The sequence below is a fragment of the Delphinapterus leucas genome, chromosome 1 (genome assembly GCF_059928025.1).
Source record: "Delphinapterus leucas isolate spDelLeu-1000000601 "Yukka" chromosome 1, BTC_Dleu_Yukka2, whole genome shotgun sequence".
NCBI classification, from domain to species: domain Eukaryota; kingdom Metazoa; phylum Chordata; class Mammalia; order Artiodactyla; family Monodontidae; genus Delphinapterus; species Delphinapterus leucas.
Genome location: NC_143129.1, coordinates 102146574 through 102170979, shown reverse-complemented (window position 1 = coordinate 102170979; position 24406 = coordinate 102146574). Strand labels below are relative to the sequence as shown.

The following is a 24406-nucleotide window of genomic DNA, read 5'->3' as shown; positions in this document are numbered from 1 at the left end:
TCAAGTTATAACATCTGTTTTCTGGAAACTTCTATTTTGAAGAAATTTAATTGACTCAGAAGTGGTTGGTAATGCTGATTTCATAGCTATCATGTCAGTGTTCCTGTGGCAGTACCTGACTGGTAAAGGCTGTTCTCAGCCTTTGTTACCTCTTTCATAAACAAGTAAAATATTAAATAACAGGGAATCAAAAGCCAAAATTGAAGAATACTCTCTCAGATGGCCAAATAGAATCTTCAAGACTATTTTTACTTTCCAGATCACAAAATATAAATATAATTTACATAGGGGCTCAGGCTTCATTTTTAAATATATTACGGGTGTGTGTTGGCTTTGCCATCAGGCTTTTTGTGGGAAATAATAACACCTAAAAACAGAGCTAAAAACATAGTAAGATCTGAGGCAAATGTCCCCAGGGAAAGACCATTAGCAAATTCATGACTCAGAGTCTGGTTTAGACTTCTATATTAAACCATGTGTTGTTTAAAGAATCATCCCTTGTGTATCAGAGGGATTAAATTATCTGAGTAGAGAAATACAGTTGTAGATTTCAAACTGCTTCTGAAATTCACATATATTATTTTTTGACAGGCTTTAAGAATTTAATGACCATAGGATTTAGTTTAAAGAAATGATTTAGAAGTATTTGCAGATTAATTCTAAGAGGATTTTATTTTATTTTATTTTATTTTTAACATCTTTATTGGGGTATAATTGCTTTACAATGGTGTGTTAGTTTCTGCTTTATAACAAAGAGAATCAGTTATACATATACATATGTTCCCATATCTCTTCCCTCTTGCGTCTCCCTCCCTCCCACCCTCCCTATCCCACCCCTCCAGGCGGTCACAAAGTGCCGAGCCGATATCCCTGTGCCATGAGGCTGCTTCCCACTAGCTATCTACCTGACGTTTGTTAGTGTGTATATGTCTATGACTCTCTCTCGCCCTGTCACAGCTCACCCTTCCCCCTCCCCATATCCTCAAGTCCGTTCTCCAGTACGTCTGTGTCTTTATTCCTGTCTTACCCCTAGGTTCTTTATGACATTTTTTTTTCTTAAATTCCATATATATGTGTTAGCATACGGTATTTGTCTTTTTCTTTCTGACTTACTTCACTCTGTATGACAGACTCTGGGTCTATCCACCTCATTACAAATAGCTCAATTTTGTTTCTTTTTATGGCTGAGTAATATTCCATTGTATATATGTGCCACATCTTCTTTATCCATTGATCCGATGATGGGCACTTAGGTTGTTTCCATCTCCAGACTATTGTAAATAGAGCTGCAATGAACATTTTGGTACATGACTGTTTTTGAATTTTGGTTTTCTCAGGGTATAGGCCCAGTAGTGGGATTGCTCGGTCATATGGTAGTTCTATTTGTAGTTTTTTAAGGAACCTCCATACTGTTCTCCATAGTGGCTGAACCAATTCACATTCCCACCAGCAGTGCAAGAATGTTCCCTTTTCTCCACACCCTCTCCAGCATTTATTGTTTCTAGATTTTTTGATGATGGCCATTCTGACTGGTGTGAGATGATATCTCATTGTAGTTTTGATTTGCATTTTTCTAATGATTAATGATGTTGAGCATTCTTTCATGTGTTTGTTGGCAGTCTGTATATCTTCTTTGGAGAGATGTCTATTTAGGTCTTCTGCCCATTTTTGGATTGGGTTGTTTGTTTTTTTGTTATTGAGCTGCATGAGCTGCTTGTAAATTTTGGAGATTAATCCTTTGTCAGTTGCTTCATTGGCAAATATTTTCTCCCATTCTGAGGGTTGTCTTTTGGTCTTGTTTATGGTTTCCTTTGCTGTGCAAAAGCTTTGAAGTTTCATTAGGTCCCATTTGTTTATTTTTGTTTTTATTTCCATTACTCTAGGAGGTGGGTCAGAAAGGATCTTGCTGTGATTTATGTCATAGAGTGTTCTGCCTATGTTTTCCTCTAGGAGTTTGATAGTTTCTGGCCTTACGTTTAGGTCTTTAATCCATTTTGAGGTTATTTTTGTGCATGGTGTTAGGGAGTGATCTAATCTCATACTTTTACATGTATCTGTCCAGTTTTCCCAGCACCACTTATTGAAGAGGCTGTCCTTTCTCCACTGTACATTCCTGCCACCTTTATCAAAGATAAGGTGTCCATATGTGCGTGGGTTTATCTCTGGGCTTTCTATCCTGTTGCATTGATCTATCTTTCTATTTTTGTGCCAGTACCGTACTGTCTGGATTACTGTAGCTTTGTAGTATAGTCTGAAGTCAGGGAGCCTGATTCCTCCAGCTCCTTTTTTCGTTCTCAAGATTGCTTTGGCTATTCGGGGTCTTTTGTGTTTCCATACAAATTGCGAAATTTTTTGTTCTAGTTCTGTGAAAAATGCCAGTGGTAGTTTGATAGGGATCGCATTGAATCTATAGATTGCTTTGGGTAGTAGAGTCATTTTCACAATGTTGATTCTTCCAATCCAAGAACATGGTATATCTCTCCATCTATTTGTATCATCTTTAATTTCTTTCATCAGTGTCTTATAATTTTCTGCATACAGGTCTTTCGTCTCCTTAGGTAGGTTTATTCCTAGATATTTTATTCTTTTTGTTGCAATGGTAAATGGGAGTGTTTTCTTGATTTCAATTTCAGATTTTTCATCATTAGTATATAGGAATGCCAGAGATTTCTGTGCATTAATTTTGTATCCCGCTACTTTACCAAATTCATTGATTAGCTCTAGTAGTTTTCTGGTAGCATCTTTAGGATTCTCTATGTATAGTATCATGTCATCTGCAAACAGTGACAGCTTTACTTCTTCTTTTCCGATTTGGATTCCTTTTATTTCCTTTTCTTCTCTGATTGCTGTGGCTAAAACTTCCAAAACTATGTTGAATAAGAGTGGTGAGAGTGGGCAACCTTGTCTTGTTCCTGATCTTAGTGGAAATGCTTTCAGTTTTTCACCATTGAGGATGATGTTGGCTGTGGGTTTGTCATATATGGCCTTTATTATGTTGAGGAAAGTTCCCTCTATGCCTACTTTCTGCAGGGTTTTTATCATAAATGGGTGTTGAATTTTGTCAGAAGCTTTCTCTGCATCTATTGAGATGATCATATGGTTTTTCTTCTTCAATTTGTTATTATGGTTTATCACATTGATAGATTTGCGTGTATTGAAGAATCCTTGCATTCCTGGAATAAACCCCACTTGATCATGGTGTATGATCCTTTTAATGTGCTGTTGGATTCTGTTTGCTAGTATTTTGTTGAGGATTTTTGCATCTATGTTCATCAGTGATATTGACCTGTAGTTTTCTTTCTTTGTGACATCCTTGTCTGGTTTTGGTATCAGGGTGATGGTGGCCTCGTAGAAGGAATTTGGGAGTGTTCCTGCCTCTGCTATATTTTGGAAGAGTTTCAGAAGGATAGGTGTTAGCTCTTCTCTAAATGTTTGATAGAATTCACCTGTGAAGCCATCTGGTCCTGGGCTTTTGTTTGTTGGAAGATTTTTAATCACAGTTTCAATTTCAGTGCTTGTGATTGGTCTGTTCATATTTTCTATTTCTTCCTGATTCAGTCTTGGCAGGTTGTGCATTTCTAAGAATTTGTCTATTTCTTCCAGATTGTCCATTTTATTGGCATAGAGTTGCTTGTAGTAATCTCTCATGTTCTTTTTTATTTCTGCAGTGTCAGTTGTTACTTCTCCTTTTTCATTTCTAATTCTATTGATTTGAGTCTTCTCCCTTTTTTTCTTGATGAGTGTGGCTAGTGGTTTATCTATTTTGTTTATCTTCTCAAAGAACCACCTTTTAGTTTTATTGATCTTTGCTATTGTTTCCTTCATTTCTTTTTCATTTATTTCTGATCTGATTTTTATGATTTCTTTCCTTCTGCTAGCTTTGGGGTTTTTTTGTTCTTCTTTCTCTAATTGCTTGAGGTGCAAGGTTAGGTTGTTTATTCGAGGTGTTTCCTGCTTTTTAAGGTGGGCTTGTATTGCTATAAACTTCCCCCTTAGAACTGCTTTTGCTGCATCCCATAGGTTTTGGGTCGTTGTGTCTCCATTGTCATTTGTTTCTAGGTATTTTTTTATTTTCTCTTTGATTTCTTTAGTGATCACTTCATTATTAAGTAGTGTATTGTTTAGCCTCCATGTGTTTGTATTTTTTACAGATCTCTTCCTGTAATTGATATCTAGTCTCATGGCATTGTGGCCGGAAAAGATACTTGATACAATTTCAATTTTCTTAAATTTACCGAGACTTGATTTGTGACCCAAGATATGATCTATCCTGGAGAATGTTCCATGAGCACTTGAGAAAAATGTGTATTCTGTTGTTTTTGGATGGAGTGTCCTATAAATATCAATTAAGTCCATCTTGTTTAATGTATCATTTAAAGCTTGTGTTTCCTTATTTATTTTCATTTTGGATGATCTGTCTGTGGGTGAAAGTGGGGTGTTAAAGTCCCCTACTATGAAGTTACTGTCGATTTCCCCTTTTATGGCTGTTAGCATTTGCCTTATGTATTGAGGTGCTCCTATGTTGGGTGCATAAATATTTACAATTGTTATATCTTCTTCTTGGATCGATCCCTTGATCATTATGTAGTGTCCTTCTTTGTCTCTTCTAATAGTCCTTATTTTAAAGTCTATTTTGTCTGATACGAGAATTGCTACTCCAGCTTTCTTTTGGTTTCCATTTGCATGGAATATCTTTTTCCATCCCCTTACTTTCAGTCTGTATGTGTCTCTAGGTCTGAAGTGGGTCTCTTGTAGACAGCATATATAAGGGTCTTGTTTTTGTATCCATTCAGCCAATCTGTGTGTTTTGGTGGGAGCATTTAGTCCATTTACATTTAAGGTAATTATCGATATGTGTTCCTATTCCCATTTTCTTAATTGTTTTGGGTTCGTTATTGTAGGTCTTTTCCTTCTCTTGTCTTTCTTGCCTAGACAATTTCCTTTAGCAGTTGTTGTAGACCTGGTTTGGTGGTGCTGAGCTCTCTCAGCTTTTGCTTGTCTGTAAAGGTTTTAATTTCTCCATCAAATCTGAATGAGATCCTTGCTGGGTAGAGTAATCTTGGTTGCAGGTTTTTCTCCTTCATCACTTTAAATATGTCCTGCCACTCCCTTCTGGCTTGTAGGGTTTCTGCTGAGAGATCAGCTGTTAACCTTATGGGGATTCCCTTGTGTGTTATTTGTTGTTTTTCCCTTGCTGCTTTTAATATGCTTTCTTTGTATTTAATTTTTGACAGTTTGATTAATATGTGTCTTGGCGTATTTCTCCTTGGATTTATCCTGTATGGGACTCTCTGTGCTTCCTGGACTTGATTAACTATTTCCTTTCCCATATTAGGGAAGTTTTCAACTATAATCTCTTCAAATATTTTCTTGATCACTTTCTTTTTCTCTTCTTCTTCTGGAACCCCTATAATTCAAATGTTGGTGCGTTTAATGTTGTCCCAGAGGTCTCTGAGACTGTCCTCAGTTCTTTTCATTCTTTTTTCTTTATTCTGCTCTGCAGTAGTTATTTCCACTATTTTATCTTCCAGGTCACTTATCCGTTCTTCTGCCTCAGTTATTCTGCTATTGATCCCATCTAGAGTACTTTTAATTTCATTTATTGTGTTGTTCATCGTTGCTTGTTTCATCTTTATTTCTTCTAGGTCCTTGTTAACTGTTTCTTGCATTTTGTCCATTCTATTTCCAAGATTTTGGATCATCCTTACTATCATTATTCTGAATTCTTTTTCAGGTAGACTGCCTATTTCCTCTTCATTTGTTAGGCCTGGTGCATTTTTATCTTGCTCCTTTATCTGCTGTGTGTTTTTCTGTCTTCTCATTTTGCTTATCTTACTGTGTTTGGGGTCTCCTTTTTGCAGGCTGCAGGTTCGTAGTTCCCGCTGTTTTTGATGTCTGTCTCCAGTGGCTAAGGTTGGTTCAGTGGGTTGTGTAGGCTTCCTGGTGGAGGGGACTTGTGCCTGTGTTGTGGTGGATGAGGCTGGATCTTGTCTCTCTAGTGGGCAGGTTCACATCTGGTGGTGTGTTTTGGGGTGTCTGTGGCCTTATTATGATTTTAGGCATCCTCTCTGCTAATGGGTGGGGTTGTGTTCCTGTTTTGCTAGTTGTTTGGCATAGGTTGTCCAGCACTGTAGCTTGCTGGTTGTTCAGTGAAGCTGGGTGCTGGTGTTAAGATGGAGGTCTTTGGGAGATTTTCGCCGTTTGATATCATGTGGAGCTGGGAGGTCTCTTGTTGACCAGTGTCCTGAAGTTGGCTCTCCCACCTCAGAGGCAGAGCCCTGACTCCTGGCTGGAGCACCAAGAGACTTTCATCCACACGGCTCAGAATAAAAGGGAGAAAAAGTAGAGAGAATTAGTAGAAGTATGAAGAAAGAAAGAAAGAAAGGAGGGAAGCAAGGAAGGAAGGAAGAAAGAAAGAAAGAAAGAAGCAAAGAAGGAAAGAAGGCAAGAAGGAAACAAAGGAGGGAGGGAGGGAGGAAGGAAGGAAGGAGGGAAGGAAGGAAAAAATAAAGAGAGAAGATACAGTAAAATAAAATAAAGTATAATAAAGTTATTGAATTAAAAAATAATTATTTAGAAAAAAAAACGGGATGGATAGAACCTTAGGATAAATGTTGGAAGCAAAGGTATGCAGACAAAATCTTACACAGAAGCATACACATACACCCTCACAAAGAGAGGTAAAGGGGAAAAAATCATAAATCTTGCTCTCAGAGACCACCTCCTCAATTTGGGATGATTTGTTGTCTAAAGGAGGGAAGGAAGGAAGGAAGGAAAGAAAGAAAGAAAGAAAGAAAGAAAGAAGGTAAAGTATAATAAAGTTATTAAAATTAATTATTAAGAAAAAAATTAAAAAAAAAAAAACCATGAACGGATAGAACCCTAGGACAAATGGTGGAAGCAACACTATACAGACAAGATCTCACACAGAAGCATACACATACACATTCACAAAAAGAGGAAAAGGGGAAAAAATCATAGATCTTGCTCTCGAAGCCCACCTCCTCAGTTTGGGATGACTTGTTGTCTATTCAGGTATTCCACAGACGCAGGGTACATCAAGTTGATTGTGGAGCTTTAATCCGCTGTTTCTGAGGCTGCTGGGAGAGATTTCCCTTTCTTTTCTTTGTTCTCACAGCTCACAGGGGCTCAGCTTTGGATTTGGCCCTGCCTCTGCGTGTAGGTCGCTGGAGGGCGTCTGTTTTTTGCTCAGACAGGACGGGGTTAAAGGAGCCGCTGATTCGGGGGCTCTGGCGCACTCAGGCCGGGCGGGGGAGGGAGGGGCACTGCGTGCGGGGCGGGCCTGCGGCGGCAGAGGCCGGCGTAACGTTGCACCAGCCTGAGGCCTGCCGTGCGTTCTCCCGGGGAAGTTGTCCCTGGATCCCGGGAACCTGGCAGTGGCGGGCTGCACAGGCTCCGCGGAAGAGGGGTGTGGAGAGTGACCTGTGCTCGCACACAGGCCCTTGGTGGCGGCAGCAGCAGCCTTAGCGTCTCCCGCCCGTCCCTGGGGTCCGCGCTTTTAGCCTCGGCTCGTGCCTGTCTCTCCTAAGAGGATTTTAATTTACCAGGTTGGTCTGCTGTTCTATAAAATTGGTCCAAACTTTATATTTGTTACATTGTTTCTCAATGTGGGGTGTGCACAAACATTTTATTTTATTTTACTTTTTTCTTCCACATTTATTGATACAATTGACATACAGCATTGTATACGTTTAACTATTAACATACAGCATTGTATAAGTTTAAGGTGTGTAACAATGATTTGAGTCACATACATCATGAAATATTATCAGTGTAAGTTTAGTGAACATCCATCATCTCAGATACAAAATTAAAGAAACAGAATTATTATTATTTTTTTTTGCGTTACGCGGGCCTCTCACTGTTGTGGCCTCTCCCGTTGCGGAGCACAAGCTCCGGACGCACAGGCTCAGCGGCCATGGCTCACAGGCCGAGCCGCTCCGCGGCATGTGGGTTCTTCCCGAACCGGGGCACAAACCTGCATCGGCAGGCGGACTCTCAACCACTGCGCCACCAGGGAAGCCCGAAACAGAATTTTTTTATGATGAGAATTCTTAGGATTTACACTCTTAACAGCTTTCATATATAACATACAACAGTGCTAATTATATTTATCATGTTGTACATTACATCCCTAGTACTTATTTATCTTATAACTGGAAGTTTGTACCTTTTGACCACCTTCATTCAATTCCCCCTCCTGTGAGCCCCTACGTCTGGTAACCACAAATCTGATCTCTCTTTCTATGAGTTTGTTTGTTTTTGAGATATAATACTTACAATACTATGTTAGTTCCTGTTACATAACATAGTGATTTGGTATTTCTGTACATTTCAAAATTATCAACATGGTAATAGTCTAGTTGTGATATGTCACCATTCAAGATACTGTATAGTTATTGACTATATTCCCCACATGGTGCATTTCATACCCATGACTTATTTATTTTGCATCTGGAAGTTTGTACCTCTTCATCTCCCTTACCTATTTCTTTCCTCCCCTCACCTCCCTCACCTCTGGCAAGCATTCTGTTTTATGTTTGTTCATTTGTTTTTTAGATTTCACATATACGTAAAATCATACAGTACTTGTCTTTCTCTGTCTATTTCACTTAGCATAATACTCTCTAGGTCTGTCCATGTTGTTGCAAATGGCAAGATTTCATTCTTTTTCATGGCTCAGTAATATTCCATTGTGTATTACATCTTCTTTATTCATCTATTGATGGGCACTTGGGTTGCTTGCATATCTTGGCTATTTTTGTAAATAATGCTGCAACAAATATAGGGGGGGCATATATCTTTTCAAATTAGTGTTTTTGTTTTCTTTGAATAAATACCCAGGGGTGGAATTTCTGGATCCTATGGTAGTTTTATTTTTAATTTTTTGAGGAGTCTCCCTACTTTTTTCCATAGCAGCTGTACCAATTTACATTCCCAGTGCAGTGCAGAAGGGTTTTGTTTTCTTCATTTGCTGTTTGTTGTCTTTTTTGATAACAGCCATTCTGACAGGTGTGAGGTGATATCTCATTGGGGTTTTGATTTGCATTTCCCTGTTGGTTAGTGATGTTGGGCATCTTTTCATGTGGCTGTTGGTCATCTGTATGTCTTCTTTGGAAAAGAGTCTATTCAGATCCTCTGCCCATCTTTTAATTGGGTTGTTTATTATTTTTATTTTTTTATTTTTTTTGCGGTACGCGGGCCTCTCACTGTTGTGGCCTCTCCCGTTGCGGAGCACAGGCTCCGGACGTGCAGGCTCAGCGGCCATGGCTCACGGGCCCAGCCGCTCCGTGGCATGTGGGATCTTCCCAGACCGGGGCACGAACCCGTGTCCCCTGCATCGGCAGGCGGACTCTCAACCACTGCGCCACCAGGGAAGCCTGGGTTGTTTATTTTTTTGATGTTGAGTTGTATGAGTTCTTTGTATATTTTGGATATTAACCCCTCATCAGATATATCATTTACAAATATCTTCTCCCATTCAGTAGGTGTTCTTTTTGTTTTTCTGATAGTTTCCTTCACTGTGCAAAGCTTCTTAGTTTGATATAGTCCCCTTTATTTTTGCTTTTGTTTCCCTTGCCTGAAAAGACATATCCAGAAAAATATTGAGATTGTTGTCAAAGAGAGTACTATGTTTTATTCCAGAAGTTTTATGATTTCAAGTCTTATATTTAAATCTTTAATCCATTTTGAATTTGTTTTTGTGCATAATGTGAGAGAGTAGTCCAGTTTGATACTTATGCATGTAGCTGTCCAGTTTTTCCAATACCATTTATTGAAGAGCCTGTCTTTCCCACATTGTATATTCTTACCTCCTTTGTTGTAGATTAATTGCCCAATGGCATTTTTCACAGAACTAGAATAATGCTTAACTGTGTATGGAAACACAAAGACTTCAAATAACCAAAACTATCTTGAGAAAGAAGAGCTAGAGGTATCATGCTCCCTGATTTCAAACTATACTACAAAGCTGCAGTCATCAAAGCAGTATGATACTGGCACAAAAACAGACACATAGATCAACAGAATAGAATAGAGAGCCCAGATATGAACCCACACTTGTATGTGCAATTAATCTTCACAAACATTTTACAGATTTAAGAGTTATATATTTTAAAATTCATTTATGTGTAGACTCTGTGGCAAGTGATACTGGTTTTCCATTTATAGCAATGATATAAACCACTTTAGAATACATTGATTTAAGTTAAAAGGGTATGTCTTTAAAGAGAAATGGTAATACGTGGTGCTACGTGTGGTGGCAGAAGTTGAGAAAGTTGATGCATGATTAATTGAAGTTTGGGAAACATTGGCTTATTTGTAAATAATATTTTATACTAGCTTGTAGTACTGTAATTTCAATTAATTGTTAAATAAAAACCTCATAGTCATTTTAATTGTTTGACTCTTACTTAGTTAAAAGTAAGAACATATATGTCAAATGCTGTTCTATTGAGAAGGTTTGTAGGACTTCCTGGCAAAGAGTAGGGCAATTTTATAAAAGTCATACATATACTCACTAATTTCAAGGATAAATTGGCATGGCAAACCAAGCACTATGCAAAGGGCTTTTGTTAAATTTTATCAATCAAAAGTTGCGGAAGATTCTTCTGGTTTGGGTTCATATATGCTAATATTTAGTGAGAAGAGTAGACAGCATATTATTTTTTCCCTGAGAAGCAGAAAAGGAAAACCAGGATATTTAGAATATGCTTTGAAGTTAATTTTATCCAGAAAGCATTTTTAGAAATATTAGAATATCTGGGAACAAATCTTTGAGTAATAGTTAAATATAGATTTTATTTTTATTTAACATTTCATAACTGATTTAGTTACTCCACATTTAAAAAACAAATTAATACACCTTACTACAAAATACAAGAAATATGGAGATAGTAGAAAATATAAGTAGGAATTCCTTCTTCTTCTACTAATATTCCCCCAGCCCTATTCCTTAGGCACAACTACTGTTAACAGTTTGAAGTCACCTAATTTTATTTTATTTATTTATATTTTTGACTGTGCCATGCGGTTTGTGGGATCTTAGTTCCCCGACCAGGGATTGAACACGGGCCACAGGGAACCCATGGCTGCTAGGGAATTCCCCTGAAGTCACCTATATTTTTTTAATAAATTTATTTTTAAAAATTTTTGGCTGTGTTGGTCTTCGTTGCTGCGCACGGGCTTTCTCTAGTTGTGGCGAGCGGGGGCTACTCTTCGTTGCCTATTGCGGTGGCTTCTTTTGTTGTGGAGCATGGGCTGTAGGTGTGTGGGCTTTGGTAGTTGTGGCACGCAGCTCGGTAGTTGTGGCTCTAGAGTGCAGGCTCAGTAGTTGTGGCGCACAGGCTTAGTTGCTCCGTGGCATGTGGGATCTTCCCAGACCAGGGATAGAACCCGTGTCCCCTGCGTTGGCAGGTGGATTCTTAACCACTGTGCCACCAAGGACGCCCTGAAGTCACCTAATTTTTTTTTTTTTTTTGTGGTACGCAGGCCTCTCACTGTTGTGGCCTCTCCCGTTGCGGAGCACAGGCTCCGGACGCGCAGGCTCAGTGGCCATAGCTCACGGGCCCAGCCGCTCCGCGGCATGTGGGATCTTCCCGGACCGGGGCACAAACCCGTGTCCCTTGCATCGGCAGGAGGACTCTCAACCACTGTGCCACCAGGGAAGCCCTGAAGTCACCTAATTTTAAAAGTCAAGTGTAATGGCATTTAGAAATTGGAAGAGTAGGAATCTTTTTGTTGTTGTTGTTCCAGATTCTGCTTCCATTACCTGCATCTACATTTTTAAGCAGATATGATGTATGGAATTACTGTGGGCTTTGGAGTCAGATCTGTGTTCGAATTCTAACCGCATCACAGAGCAGCAATGAGAGTTTGGGAAGTTCCTTACCTCTCTGAGCTTTAGGTTCCTCAACAGCAAAGGCTTAATGTTTTATTTCCAGCCTCTGATCTGGCCTAGTCTGTCTCTCTGTCTTTTTTTAATAGGAAACATATCTAAGAAGACCTGGCATAAGAATCCATGACATTTTTTCTCCTGGAGAAATGGAATTTGGTATTTTAATGACCACAGTGTACATACATTCAGTAATACACTCCTTTATTAGAACATTTCACCACCCTCCCAAGTACCTATCATCAGGTTGTAAAAGGACATTGTATTTACCTGCCCCTGGAATCTTCCTGGAATTTAGATGGCCTCTGTTGGGTTTCACTTTGCACTTATTAATAATTTAACATTGGGATAAAAATAAAAAACAAAGACTCTCATCTTACAGTGTGAGAACATGGGTCATGTGTGCTAAGTCATGCAGGTAAGATGAGTAGCAAAACTCAGTGGGGTATCCAGTCTAAAGAGGTCTTTCATGTGGGCTGTTGTGTCCCTCCTGTAGAATGATTGCCTTAGAATTAAAGAGAATTAATGTAATTGCTCCTGAAGAGGGAAATGTATTTTTGCTTTTCAAAGGTGGTTGTATAAGCTTTAATTATCTAATCCAAATACAGGAGCTTTCTACAAGCAGCTTTCCCTTTTACCAGGCATAGTCAGCTTGCAAATACTGCTGCATCTTTAGGTTTGAAAAATCACTGCATCATAATCAACTCTGTTGAGTATATTGTATAACCTACTCGTTAGGGAACAACAAAGTCCTGTTTTAATATTGGTTACTGAAAATGGTCTTTAAAGCTAGGGTTGGTTTACGTGGATTTTTGTAATTATTTGAGCTGCAGCTTGAGATATGGTTCTCCGTTGGTGGAATCTGTGTCTCATGTCTCGATCATTGTTTTACTGTGGTTTCATTTTCTGTGCTGTTTTTGTTTCATATTCAATTTGCTTTGTTTGGTGTGTGCTTTATCAGACCTTCTTGTTTACTTGTCACAGGAATATGGAGCTTTCTTAATAAAGTTAGAAGTATCTTTTTATGTATTTATTTTAGCTTTCTTTCTTTAGAGAATTGAAGTGTTTTCTAGTCCTGAAATTATTAATAATTAAGTACATGTAATATATTGCTAGTGGAACAGCGTAAAGCTCAAAGAAACTTTGTAAGTAGAGAAGAAAACCCTACTTTTTAAGAACTGGGACTCTGTCATTCTTGTTGAAATGCATACTTTTTTTTTTTTTTTTTTTTTGTGGTATGCGGGCCTCTCACTGTTGTGGCCTCTCCCGTTGCGGGGCACAGGCTCCGGACGCGCAGGCCCAGCGGCCATGGCTCACGGGCCTAGCCGCTCTGTGGCATGTGGGACCTTACCGGACTGGGGCACGAACCTGTGTCCCCTGCATCAGCAGGTGGACTCTCAACCACTGCGCCACCAGGGAAGCCCCATAGGGTTTCTTTTTTGTTTTTTGATATCTGTATATCCATAGGAATAACTGATATTTATGGAAAACTATTTTAGTCTACAGTGCCTAGTCAACCATTTCAAAAATTATTTCTCTCTTGTCTTTACAAGCTTATAAATATATATGCATATATGTATATATACATATACATTATATGTATTTATTTATATAAATATATAAAAAATTATATGTAATATTACTATATGTACTAATGCATAGGGTTTTGATGTTGGAACATATTAAGGAAATAATGTCATTCTTTCTAGGTAGAGAGGATTTTAGGGATGAAAGTTGATTCAAACTATAGAGGAAAATGATCAGTGCTCCTGTCTGAGAATTAAAATATTAAATTGCTCTTAGAATAAAACCAACCTCTCCTCATGGTTTGCAGTGCTCTTCACAATCTGAACACTACCTGGCTTTCCCTTCGCCCGCTGCTCTAGTCACACTCATCTCCTCTGTCCAACTCACCAAGCTCTTCCCCCCTCAAGAACCCTGGCCCTTGTTGTTCCTCCTTTCCCTTAGCTGTTCCCATGGCTCTCCTCCTGAATGTCTCCAAGAGACCCCTCCCTGACCACGTCAAGGTATTAAGTAAGTCTACTCTCTTTCCAATACTCTGCTTATTTCCTTTTCAGCACTTATCTCAGACTGTATTTCTTTTTGTTAATTACTTTGTTTTGCCCCACAAATGTGATTTCTATTAAGAGAGGTGCCAGTACCTGATAAAGTGCCTAGCAGCTAGTATATAGTCAATAAGTTGATTAAATGGAAGTTATTTACTGGTTTTAAGAGCTCTTTTTTGTTTGTTTCTTTATTTATGATTAGTTTATCATGCTGGACTGGAGGGATTTAAGTATCCTTGACATCAAGAGCCAAGCCAATATGCTTTCCAGTGCTCTTACCTGCATGCATTTCTCCCCATTTCATTGTGATTTTATTGATTGTTTGGAGAGCAACATGCGCTTTCCTCAGAGGAGACAGAGAACTCTGTAGATCTCCCAAGGGTATTGTGCCCTGAGATGTCTTTCAGAATTCACCAGGAACTAAATTACCTCGCAGCAGATCTTCTACGAAGGACAGGGAAGTCTGTATTGGTCTTTGGTGAACACACAGTTCAATAATGGAGGTACAATTATTCTGCTCCCAAAAGGGAAAACCTTGCCATTGTATCTGTTCAATGTGCCTTGTAAACAGCCCTGGATGGCCCCTTTATGGATTTGCCCTGTGTCTTTAAGCTCTTACTCATCCTTAAGCCAAAGGCTGTTGTTCCGCTTCAAGCTGAAAAGGAAATTTTGGCAGCTTGCTTGCTGTCTAAAGATCAACATTATCACCATGACAGTTGTCACTTTCAAAGTGGAAGAAGGGAAATGCAAATTTGGTGAGTAATTAAGTTTTGTGTCATTCTTTGGTGGTGTTCTAAATGTTGCTATTTATTTGTCTTAGGTAATCTATTTAAAGAAGACACCAGAAGAAGCCTACAGAGCACTCCTATCTGGCTCAAATCCCCCCTATCTTCCATTCAGGTATAACTGCTTGTGAGACTTGAGCTATGGCAACTTTGCTAGACAGCTCGCTACTTTAGAATTGGAGAATTGTGTTTTTTAATTGTATGAAGAGTGTGACCATGATATTACATGGAATGAAATGAGACAGTAGTTTTTATTATTTTGTTTTTGTAGAGACCCCCTCCCCCGTCTAGTAAGAATAAAATAGCTTTCCCTTTTCAGGAACTAATTTTTTTCCTTGAATTCTTTCTATACCTTGACAGTTTAAGCACAAACAGTGCCTGATTTATGACCTAATAACCACGTCAAGATTTGTTAGATTTCAGTCATCTACATCACTGATTCATCCATTCATTCTTTCATTTTGTGAGCATTGATTGATCTCTGACCAAATGTCAGGGGCTGGGAATATAGAATAAGAGCCTCAAAGCACCTTCCCAGAAGTACATATTTAGTGGCGACCCTAATCACCTGTTGAGCAGACAAATCTAGCTTCCATCCTGAGGAAGGCTGTCTCTCATTACAGTGCTGGAAAAGAATGTTTTGTAAGTGTCACCTGAAGAAGATATTTTAAAAATTTCGTGTAAACTTGAGCTTATTTAAAGAGTAGAAGGAAATGTACTACTTCTACTTCAGAAGAACTTCCACAACAGTCATCTCTGAAATGTACTACTTCTACTTCACAAGAACTTCCACAACAGTCATCAACAGAATTGTGAATGATTCTAATATTTTTGCCTTTTTGTTTATTTGTGTGTCCAAATCTACAAGCACATGGATTGCTTCTTATTGTTACTAATATCAAAATTACCAACAATAATGAAAGAAAGGAACAGGAAAGAATGAGGCGGCCTCTTTGTCTTCATTACTCTCCTGTAAACTCACAGAGGGCAGGTCTCAGTGCCTGACACTTAAAAGTGCTTTTTGTAAATATTTATTTTAATGAATAAGTTAAGACTAAATCCCCTAAGATCCAAAGGATTCCCACGTCTGTTTCTCAGACCACAAGAGGGAGAGTTATTAGGCACAGGGTGGGTGTCAGGTGAGGAGGATATAGGGACAACAACAGCTAGTATGCTTGATCTTCTCAGTGAAAGCAAGGGGTAAAGTACTGGAGTTGGGACAGTGAGAGGAAAATATCCTCAAGCAACCTAGAGAATGAGCTAATTAGCCATTGAAGGACAGATAAAAGGTTACAGATTATGTAGAAGAGAGTTTTAATGATGAGGACAAAGCTTTTTTTCTCCCACTTCTAATGGCTTCTATAATTTGAAAGCTCTTTGTACAATTCTATTTTTTAGAAAAGGGTAATTGTTTTAGTTAATTTGGGCTGTTGTAACAAAGTACCATAGACTGGGTGGGTTGTAAACAACAGAAATTTGTTTCTCACAGTTCTGCAGACTGATCAGGTGCCAGCATGGTCAAGTTCTGGTGAGGGCTCTCTTCAGGGCTGTAGACTGCTTACTTCTCGCTGTGTCCTCACATAGTGGAAAGAGGGCAGAAAAACGCTCTGGGGTACCTCTTATTAGTGCCCTCTTATAAGGGCACTAATCGCATTCATGAGGGCTCTACCCTCATGACCTAACTACTTCCCAAGGTCCCACCTCCTAATACCATCCCATTGGGGATTAGACTTTCAACATATGACTTTTGGGGGGACACAAACTTCCGTTTCATTGCAGTAATAATGATAATATTAATCACTTCCTAAATTTTAAGCAAAGTGGTTAAGAGTACATGATTTGGAGGCAGAGACACTGCCTGGGTTCGAAGGTTCATTCTGCTCTTTTCTATATGTAATAAGTAAGTATATGTAACTTGGGCAAATTACTTATCCTCTCTGAGCTTCAGCTTCCTTTTCTGTACAATGGCTTCAGAGCTATCCTGAGGATTAAATGAGGTAATACATATATCACCGTGCCTGGTGCAGTACCTGGTTTTTGTTTTTCTTGTTGTTGTTAGTACTATTACTATTATTCATAAGAAATAAGGATTATCCACAAGGATATAAATATGAATAGGAAGTATTTCTAATGATCACACATTCTAGTAGGGGCAGGTAGCTCTATAGGCACGTAATTAATTGTTAAAAAGTTGGGTTTTATAAAAATAGAAGAAAAGATTCTGACAGAAATACGAGAAAGTATCAGACTCATTTAAACTAAACTTTTAAAGGGTTTCGCAGGTAGAGGAGGAAAAGTTAGGCATCTGTGTACCCTACTGGAAAGCCCTGGAAGGGATTGTGTCTGAGGCAACTTCCAACATCCTCTGTGGTAGGAGCCATAGCATCTGTGGTGAGAGAGGGGCCAGCGACTGTGAAGGGATCATAGGTGTACTTTTCCTTGAGACAGTGAGGACTCATTAAATTTGTTTTTTAAATCAGAAAAATGTTTACAATTTTTTGTTGTTATTTTGAAAACAACACATGCACCTGGGGATTGTAATGCTGTAACATTTGTAAAATTGTAATTCCAGTCAATAGGCCCAGTGGACATTGTGGCTATTCAGACATTTTAAGTGGAAAATATATATTAATTTTTATGCTTGTGATAGTATCCACTCAGAAGTCATGGGAGATGTATTTGTTTCACAAGCCAGGTGAGCCTTGCTAACCTTAATTGTGAATTTAGATGAAGATACTGGAGAAGGAGAAGGAAAGAATGAATTCTTCCTTTAATCATAATTATATTTTAGCTTATATGTGATAGGTAATTAATTTGTTTCCTGAGAACTAGAATCTTTGAATAATTGATAAGATTGGAATGGAAGAAAAGATATAAAAAATTATTACTACTTAACGTAGAATAAAATCATAATTGTTATAATTGTAGCTTATTTTTCCAAACTGTTTTTATTTAAATATTTGAAAATATAAATACATTAACATGGTTCAAATATTTTAAAATATATATAGTTTATAGTGAAAACTCTCTCTCCCACCCTTGATTCTTATCTGTCCAGTCCTTTCCAAATAACTTCTGGTATTAGTTTATTCTATATCCTTTCTTTATGCATATATAAGCAAATACAGATGTACAGTCTTATTTTCCCCATTTTATCACAAAATGTAACATACTGTATGTACTATTCTGCGTCTTGATTTTTTTTTCACTTAACTCATCTTGGATATATCTTTTCACATCAGTAAATAGAGAGCTTCCTTCCTCATTCTGTCTTACTGCTGTATAATGTACAAGAATGCATTTAATTGGTCTCTGACAGGTAGACATTTAGGTCATTTCCTATCTTTTTAACTGTAGCTTTTTAAGTCACATGGTCTCAACTGTATTTTAGAAGAAAGAAATTGAGACAATACTCTGGAGAATATTGTAGTGTTGTTAGACATAGAGAATTTTAGTTATTTGTTTACCTGAAAAAAAGAATGCTTAACACAGACGTCAGGCATTTTTTCCCCTTAGTTTAGGCACCTATTTCCAACTAAAAGTTTGACCTTGAATATAACTAAGCTGTATTTCTCTGATAATGTGACACCAAGAGTTGGTGTACAACTTAATGTATTTACATTAAGTTGCATTTCTAAATCCAGACTCTTCATAAATCCTACATTTGAAGCAGAAAATACCACACAGTGTGCATTTATAATTCAGTGGAAAATTTAGTTGATAGAATACTACTAGTTTTCTGGAATTTTGCTACAGAAACAATTTTTTTCCTAATGCTGAGATAAGATGTGAGTTGATTTTAGTCTACTGCCCAGATCAACTAAAGCTAATGCAGTATTATCAAGAATCATCTTCATACTAGTCCTAGTCAGTCATCATTGCCTTTGCCTTCCTTTGATAATCTGGATTCTATCATCCACTAGGTTTTCCACCCCATTTATTGTTAAATTACATCTTTATCTTCATTGTCTAGATTTTTTTATCCCACTTCTGCATTAATACTTTTATTTGTAAAACAGGAAGCCTCAAAGGAACTTCTATTTAAATGTGATTGTTTTATTGTCTAAAAATTAAGAAAAATGAGGACAGTTTTGGAGGCTTGTTGACGTGTGGTTGGTATCTTTACATGCCCTCTTTACTGAAATGCCTATTTACCATTTGTGCTATAGGGTTTTAGTCTTTCTAATAAAAGTATTTTAAGGTTTTAATTTAAATAATGCTGTTCTTCAAGATTTATTGATTTAACAAACATTTATTGGAGCAGTCTCTTCCGTAGCACCTTTGCTCATTTTTCTAGAGAGGGTTGGCATGTCCTGTGCCTATAATTTCCTATTACATTTTGTTCATGCCCCATTACATTTGCTACATACACCATTAAAACAGATGTCTTATATTGTAATTATTTGTTTGCATGGCTGACTTTCCACCAAATATGGCTGACTCTTCTCTCAAGGGCTGGGATTGGGTTCTTTCCTTATTTGTGTGCCAGGGAATACATAATTAATTTATTGCTTTTTCTGTGCCAGTCACTATGTTAGACTTATGGATCTAAAGATTATTAGGACAACTAGGTACCTGCTCCAGGAGGAAGGAGATTTAACACTGGAACTGGAGATTGGAGGAGCTGTTAGGGGTAGGCATCATGAATGCCTTTCACATTACGATGAAAATGGAGAATAACAATCCAGGTACTGGCTTTAGGTGCTGTAAGTTTTCATTTGTATGGCATAGGTTGTTTTTTATAATGGTAGGTTAGGTAGGATACTATATAATATGATGCTTGCAGTGTATTACTATAACCACAAGTACTGTCTAATTGAGTTTTTCTATTTGGATTTATCTTAAAAATTTTAAATTAATAGTTTTCTACTAACCTAGTTAAAAATTCACTAAAGATGAAGCAAATTAAAAAAAAAGATTTGGGTAGATTTACTGCTTATTCTTTTTTTTCTGTCAGTTTTATTGAGATATAGTTGATATACAACACTGTATAAATTTAAGGTGTACCGCTCAATGACTTGACTTTCATATATTGTGAAATGATTACCACAATAAGTTTAGTTAATACTTATCACCTCATATAGTTACAATTTTTTTTCTTATGATGAGAACCTTTGGGATCTACTCCCTTAGCAACATTCAAATACCCCATAGAGCAGTGTTAACTATAGTCACCATGTTGCATATTACATCCCCAGTACTTATTTACCTTATAACTGGAGGTTTGTACCTTTTGACCACCTTCACTCAATTCCTCCCCCAACCCCCATTTACTGCCTATTTTTTTAAAGATTTTTTCCCATTTTATTCCATTTTCTTTTGTTTTTAATTAATTCATTTTATTTTTGGCTGCGTTGGGTCTTCATTGCTGAGCGCGGGCTTTCTCTAGTTGCGGCGAGCTGGGGCTAGTCTTCATTGCAGTGAGCTGGCTTCTCATTGTGGTGGCTTCTCTTGTGGCGGAGCACGGGCTCTAGGCACACGGGCTTCAGTAGTTGTGGCACGCAGGCTCAGTAGTTGTGGCTCTAGAGCGCAGGCTCAGTAGTTGTGGTGCACAGGCTTAATTGCTCCGTGCCATGTGGGATCTTCCTGGACCAGGGATCGAACTCGTGTCCTCTGCATTGGCAGGTGGATTCTTAACCACTGCGCCACCAGGGAAGTCCCTACTGTCTATTCTTGATTACATGAAGTATAGTAGACTTTGGAGGCATTTGAATTTCTGGCTTGGTGTGACACTCAAGGAGTATTTGTTGTGATGTTACTGTCTGCAAGTCAGTTTTAGGGTGTTCCATTTAATGGTAAAGTAGGTCTGTCGAAAACTGTACTCTTCACTTGTACTAAGGATAGCCAATGTGTTTTGTCAACAGTGACTTTATCTCAAAACTAGGGAAAGAGGGTATTTTTCACCTATTTTAATTCTTTAAGTCCATCCATCTTTACTGTAGGCTTGCTTGGCAGTTGGCCTTCAAGGGAACAAGGGGCTTTTCAGTTCTGGGGCCAGAGTCGGAGTTTGAATTGGCAAGCCCAGTATGAATCTTTTTAGGTTCTCTTCCTGTCAGTCAGTGTACTACCAAATTGATAGTCCATACTGTTGACCAGTCATTCTACAAGGTCATATTAATTGCAGCCTCTCTACAGTCCCATGAGACCACCAACCCTTATTGGAATTCTTAGATTATTTTCTTGGCAGTGGTTTTTAAATCTGCATTTTTGGGTGTTCATAAAACAGGTGTTTGTGAAAACTTTCTAAATCTCACAGAACACTGAAAAGGTAACCCATCTAAGTTGCACAACTCTGCTTTTAGATCTTTTTTTGTGCTTTCAAATTCACTTTGTGCTTACTTCTTTTTTTATTCGTCCATATGTATTAGCTTGGTAACTTTTTGGGTATTAATGATTCATAAATCTGCTAAAACCCAATTTTTCTAGGACATATAAAATTAAATGGGGAATACAACTATACAGACAATAAATAACATCTAGGGGCCCAGTTTCGAAGACAAATATAGAAAGCATGACTTAAAAACTAATGACTAGGTGCAGAGGTGAGGTTGAGGTAGGGTGCCGTGCTGATATCCAGTGGAATAAAGCTGGTTGAAAGTTGGATGTCCTATCATCACCAGTTTTTAGTTTAGTGTGTTTTATTTTTTTGGTGGGTCTCTTCCTGTTTAGGTCCAGGAACATATATTTGTGTGGCTATTTTATTTTAGTTTGGAGAAGAGGCTTATAGGTCAGTGTTTCCCAAAGTTACATTGGTTCTCATACTTGGTTTTAAAAAGTCTGGGAAGCGCAGTGGTTAAGAATCCAGCTGCCAGTGCAGGGGACACAGGTTCAATCCCTGGTCCGGGAAGATCCGGCATGCCGTGGAGCAACTAAGCCCCTGCACCACAGCTACTGACCCGGTGCTCTAGAGCCCACGAGCCACAGCTACTGAAGCCCGTGCGCCTAGAGCCTGTGCTCTGCAACAAGAGAAGCCACCGCAATGAGAAGCCCGTGCACCGCAACAAAGAGTAGCCCCCGCTCTCTGCAACTAGAGAAAGCCCGCGCACGGCAACGAAGACCCTACGCAGCCAAAAAAAGTCTGGGAAGCTTTAAAAAATATTGATGCCAGGTTCTACTCCCAGAAATTCTGATATAATTGGCTTGGGGTGAAGTCTGGGTGTTGGGATTTTTAAAAACTACCTACATGATTCCAATATCCTGCCAAGGTTGTGCACTACTGCTCTATAAGGTTTACCGTGGCAAAAAAAAAAAAAAAAAATTCAACAGTCAAATAAGTTTAGAACTCTCCATCTTGGAGATTTTACAGAGCACATTCCCATTTTAAAGATTCTGCATGGTTCTGAGTAATAAAGTAACCTGTTTAACTCAGAATTTTCCCAAGTACTTCAGCCTGAAATCGGTCCCCATCCCCCTCCCACTTCTATTAACATTCCAGCAGAACTAGCTTTCTGAAACTCTAGCATACATTTCCTGATCCACACCTGTGTGGAACAGAATAGATCTCTTGGGATTAGAATAATAAGCTTCCATTTGGGGAAATGTTTTTGCGTGGTTTCCTGAGTTTTAGAAATAGATGGCTTATCAAATAATGATATTTTATCTAATATGAACAGGAATAACGAATTTTCTCTTAAAGCAGACTTGACGCCAGAAAACCTTCCTTAACAGAGAACCCACAAACCTCCCTCTATCAATCCTTTAATGACGTTTGTCATTAAAATGAACCCATACTGTTTGTGTTCAGGGATGGGTTTGTTGTGTTTTGGGGATGACCCCTAGTGATATCCCGTTTGCTGAGCTAGTGTTAATGTGGCTGAGTCTTAATGGGAAATCTCACCTGGGCATGCCAGAACTTGCAGGTCTCTTAACAAAGGCCCAGAGGGGTCAACTACTTAGAACTTGGCATTAGGCTGCCTTCTTTCTTCTAAAGCAAAGTAAACATGTGCTGGTAGATGTTAGATGCAATTATAAAATGTATCTCTTTACATAAAATGTTAAATCAGATATTTGTTAGTTTAAATATGATACTGTGATTTTTGTTAAAGTTTATTTAGCATTAACTTTGTACTTCAAAGGGAAAGTTCTCTTTACCATGTTTTTTCCCTGAGTATCAAAAATGTAGAAACAAAATTTATTTTATGCTCTCTTAAGACTTTCATTCTCAACTTTTCTTTATGATGGCTAACTCCCTGCTTCTCAGTGTTGATCTTTGGGGTCATTTCTACCTCCATGGATCTTTAATAAACCTTTACTTTTGATGCTTGATGTGATGGGAAAGAATCTGCATTAGTTTTGATTAGTGAGGATGGGCCAGTTTCCTGAGTCTTGAAAATAGAACAAAATAAATTATCCAGTCCGAACTGTGGAATCTATTTTCAACAGCTGGGGCATATTGAATAACTGAGACCACTATGAAAAGCAGACTCTTTATCCGGTTTTCTTGTTAAAGTGTTAAATAAGCACCACTATTCAGGATCTGAGGACAGAAACAACTGTCAAGGTTTCTAGGACCCAATAATATGCAGAAGGAAGTGAGTAATATCTATTATTATTTATTTTTTTTTTTTGGGGACATGGCAGTGCTTCAGTGGTTTGAGTTGTGAAAATTGGCTCAGATTACTTTTTTTGTTTTTCCTGTTTTTATGGTTTCAGACCAGTGTACCAAACTTTCTGTAGAAGGGTAAGTGCCAAATTTTTGTACTCTTTACAGTACTTTTCCGATAGCCAGCCTTAGTTGATAAAGGTGGTTTGGAATAAGTTTGCAATCATTTATGTTGATGAACATAGTTATTTTGTTGAATGCCTCATATATGAAGCTCTTATTTTCAATATTGGAGTCAAAGATAATTTACTATTATTTTTATCTTTAAAACAAAATTACTGTGGTTAAATAGGGGATAGTCAGGTGTTGATAAAAGGCCCAGAGCACAGCCCTTGGCCTGTTTTTCTGGTATCTGTTATTGCTAGGGATTCTGTTCTGCTGACTTATGACCTTTTAAGCCATGACTTAGAAATGAATTTTCACAAATCTCTGTTTCTTTAGATGAGCAAAATGATTAGTGTATAGCTTTATGTTAAATCTGAAAAGCAGGAGATTCTGTGTCCTGTTTTTTTGTTGGGTACTGGTCATGTTCAATTTTTGGCTCTGCCCCGTGAAGCCATTTGATTTTTGTTCTTTTGTAAGTGGGAAATAGCTTCGTTCTCCCCACTAATTCTTAGCAAATACATTTTTATCTTATAGGTCTAGATAATATAAACCATTGGCTTGCTCTTTTCCCTGGAGCTGGTGCATATATAGCGTGGATGTGTTCAGAGACTGGAAACCAGGTGTAATTTGGACAATTGTGTAAAGTATTTTTGGACATTGTCTAATTCCCAAGTATCCATACAAATTAGGGCTGAATTGTCTAGTACAGTAGCTATTACCTACATGTGCCATTCAGCACTTGCAATTTGTTTAGTCCAAACTGAAATAGACTACAAGCCTATAAAATACACATTCGATTTCACAGGTTTAGTATAAGAAAAGTAAAATATCTTATTTATAATTGTGTTGATTACATGCTGAAATATTTCAGATACATTGGATTAAACAAAATATATTATTAAAATTAATATTATTTATTTCTTTTTATTTTAAT

At 38.0% G+C, this 24406-nt stretch overlaps 1 protein-coding gene across 3 annotated transcripts in view; it reads left to right on the top strand.

The window, feature by feature from the left end:
• CDC14A (cell division cycle 14A) overlaps positions 1-24406 on the top strand; it is a 184039-nt gene that overhangs the window by 54284 nt on the left and 105349 nt on the right. For all 3 annotated transcript variants that reach the window (XM_022584226.2, XM_089923118.1, XM_022584224.2), the window contains exon 5: positions 14801-14880. In XM_022584226.2, the coding sequence (XP_022439934.1) occupies positions 14801-14880 (80 nt within the window). The remainder of the gene's footprint in view (positions 1-14800; positions 14881-24406) is intronic.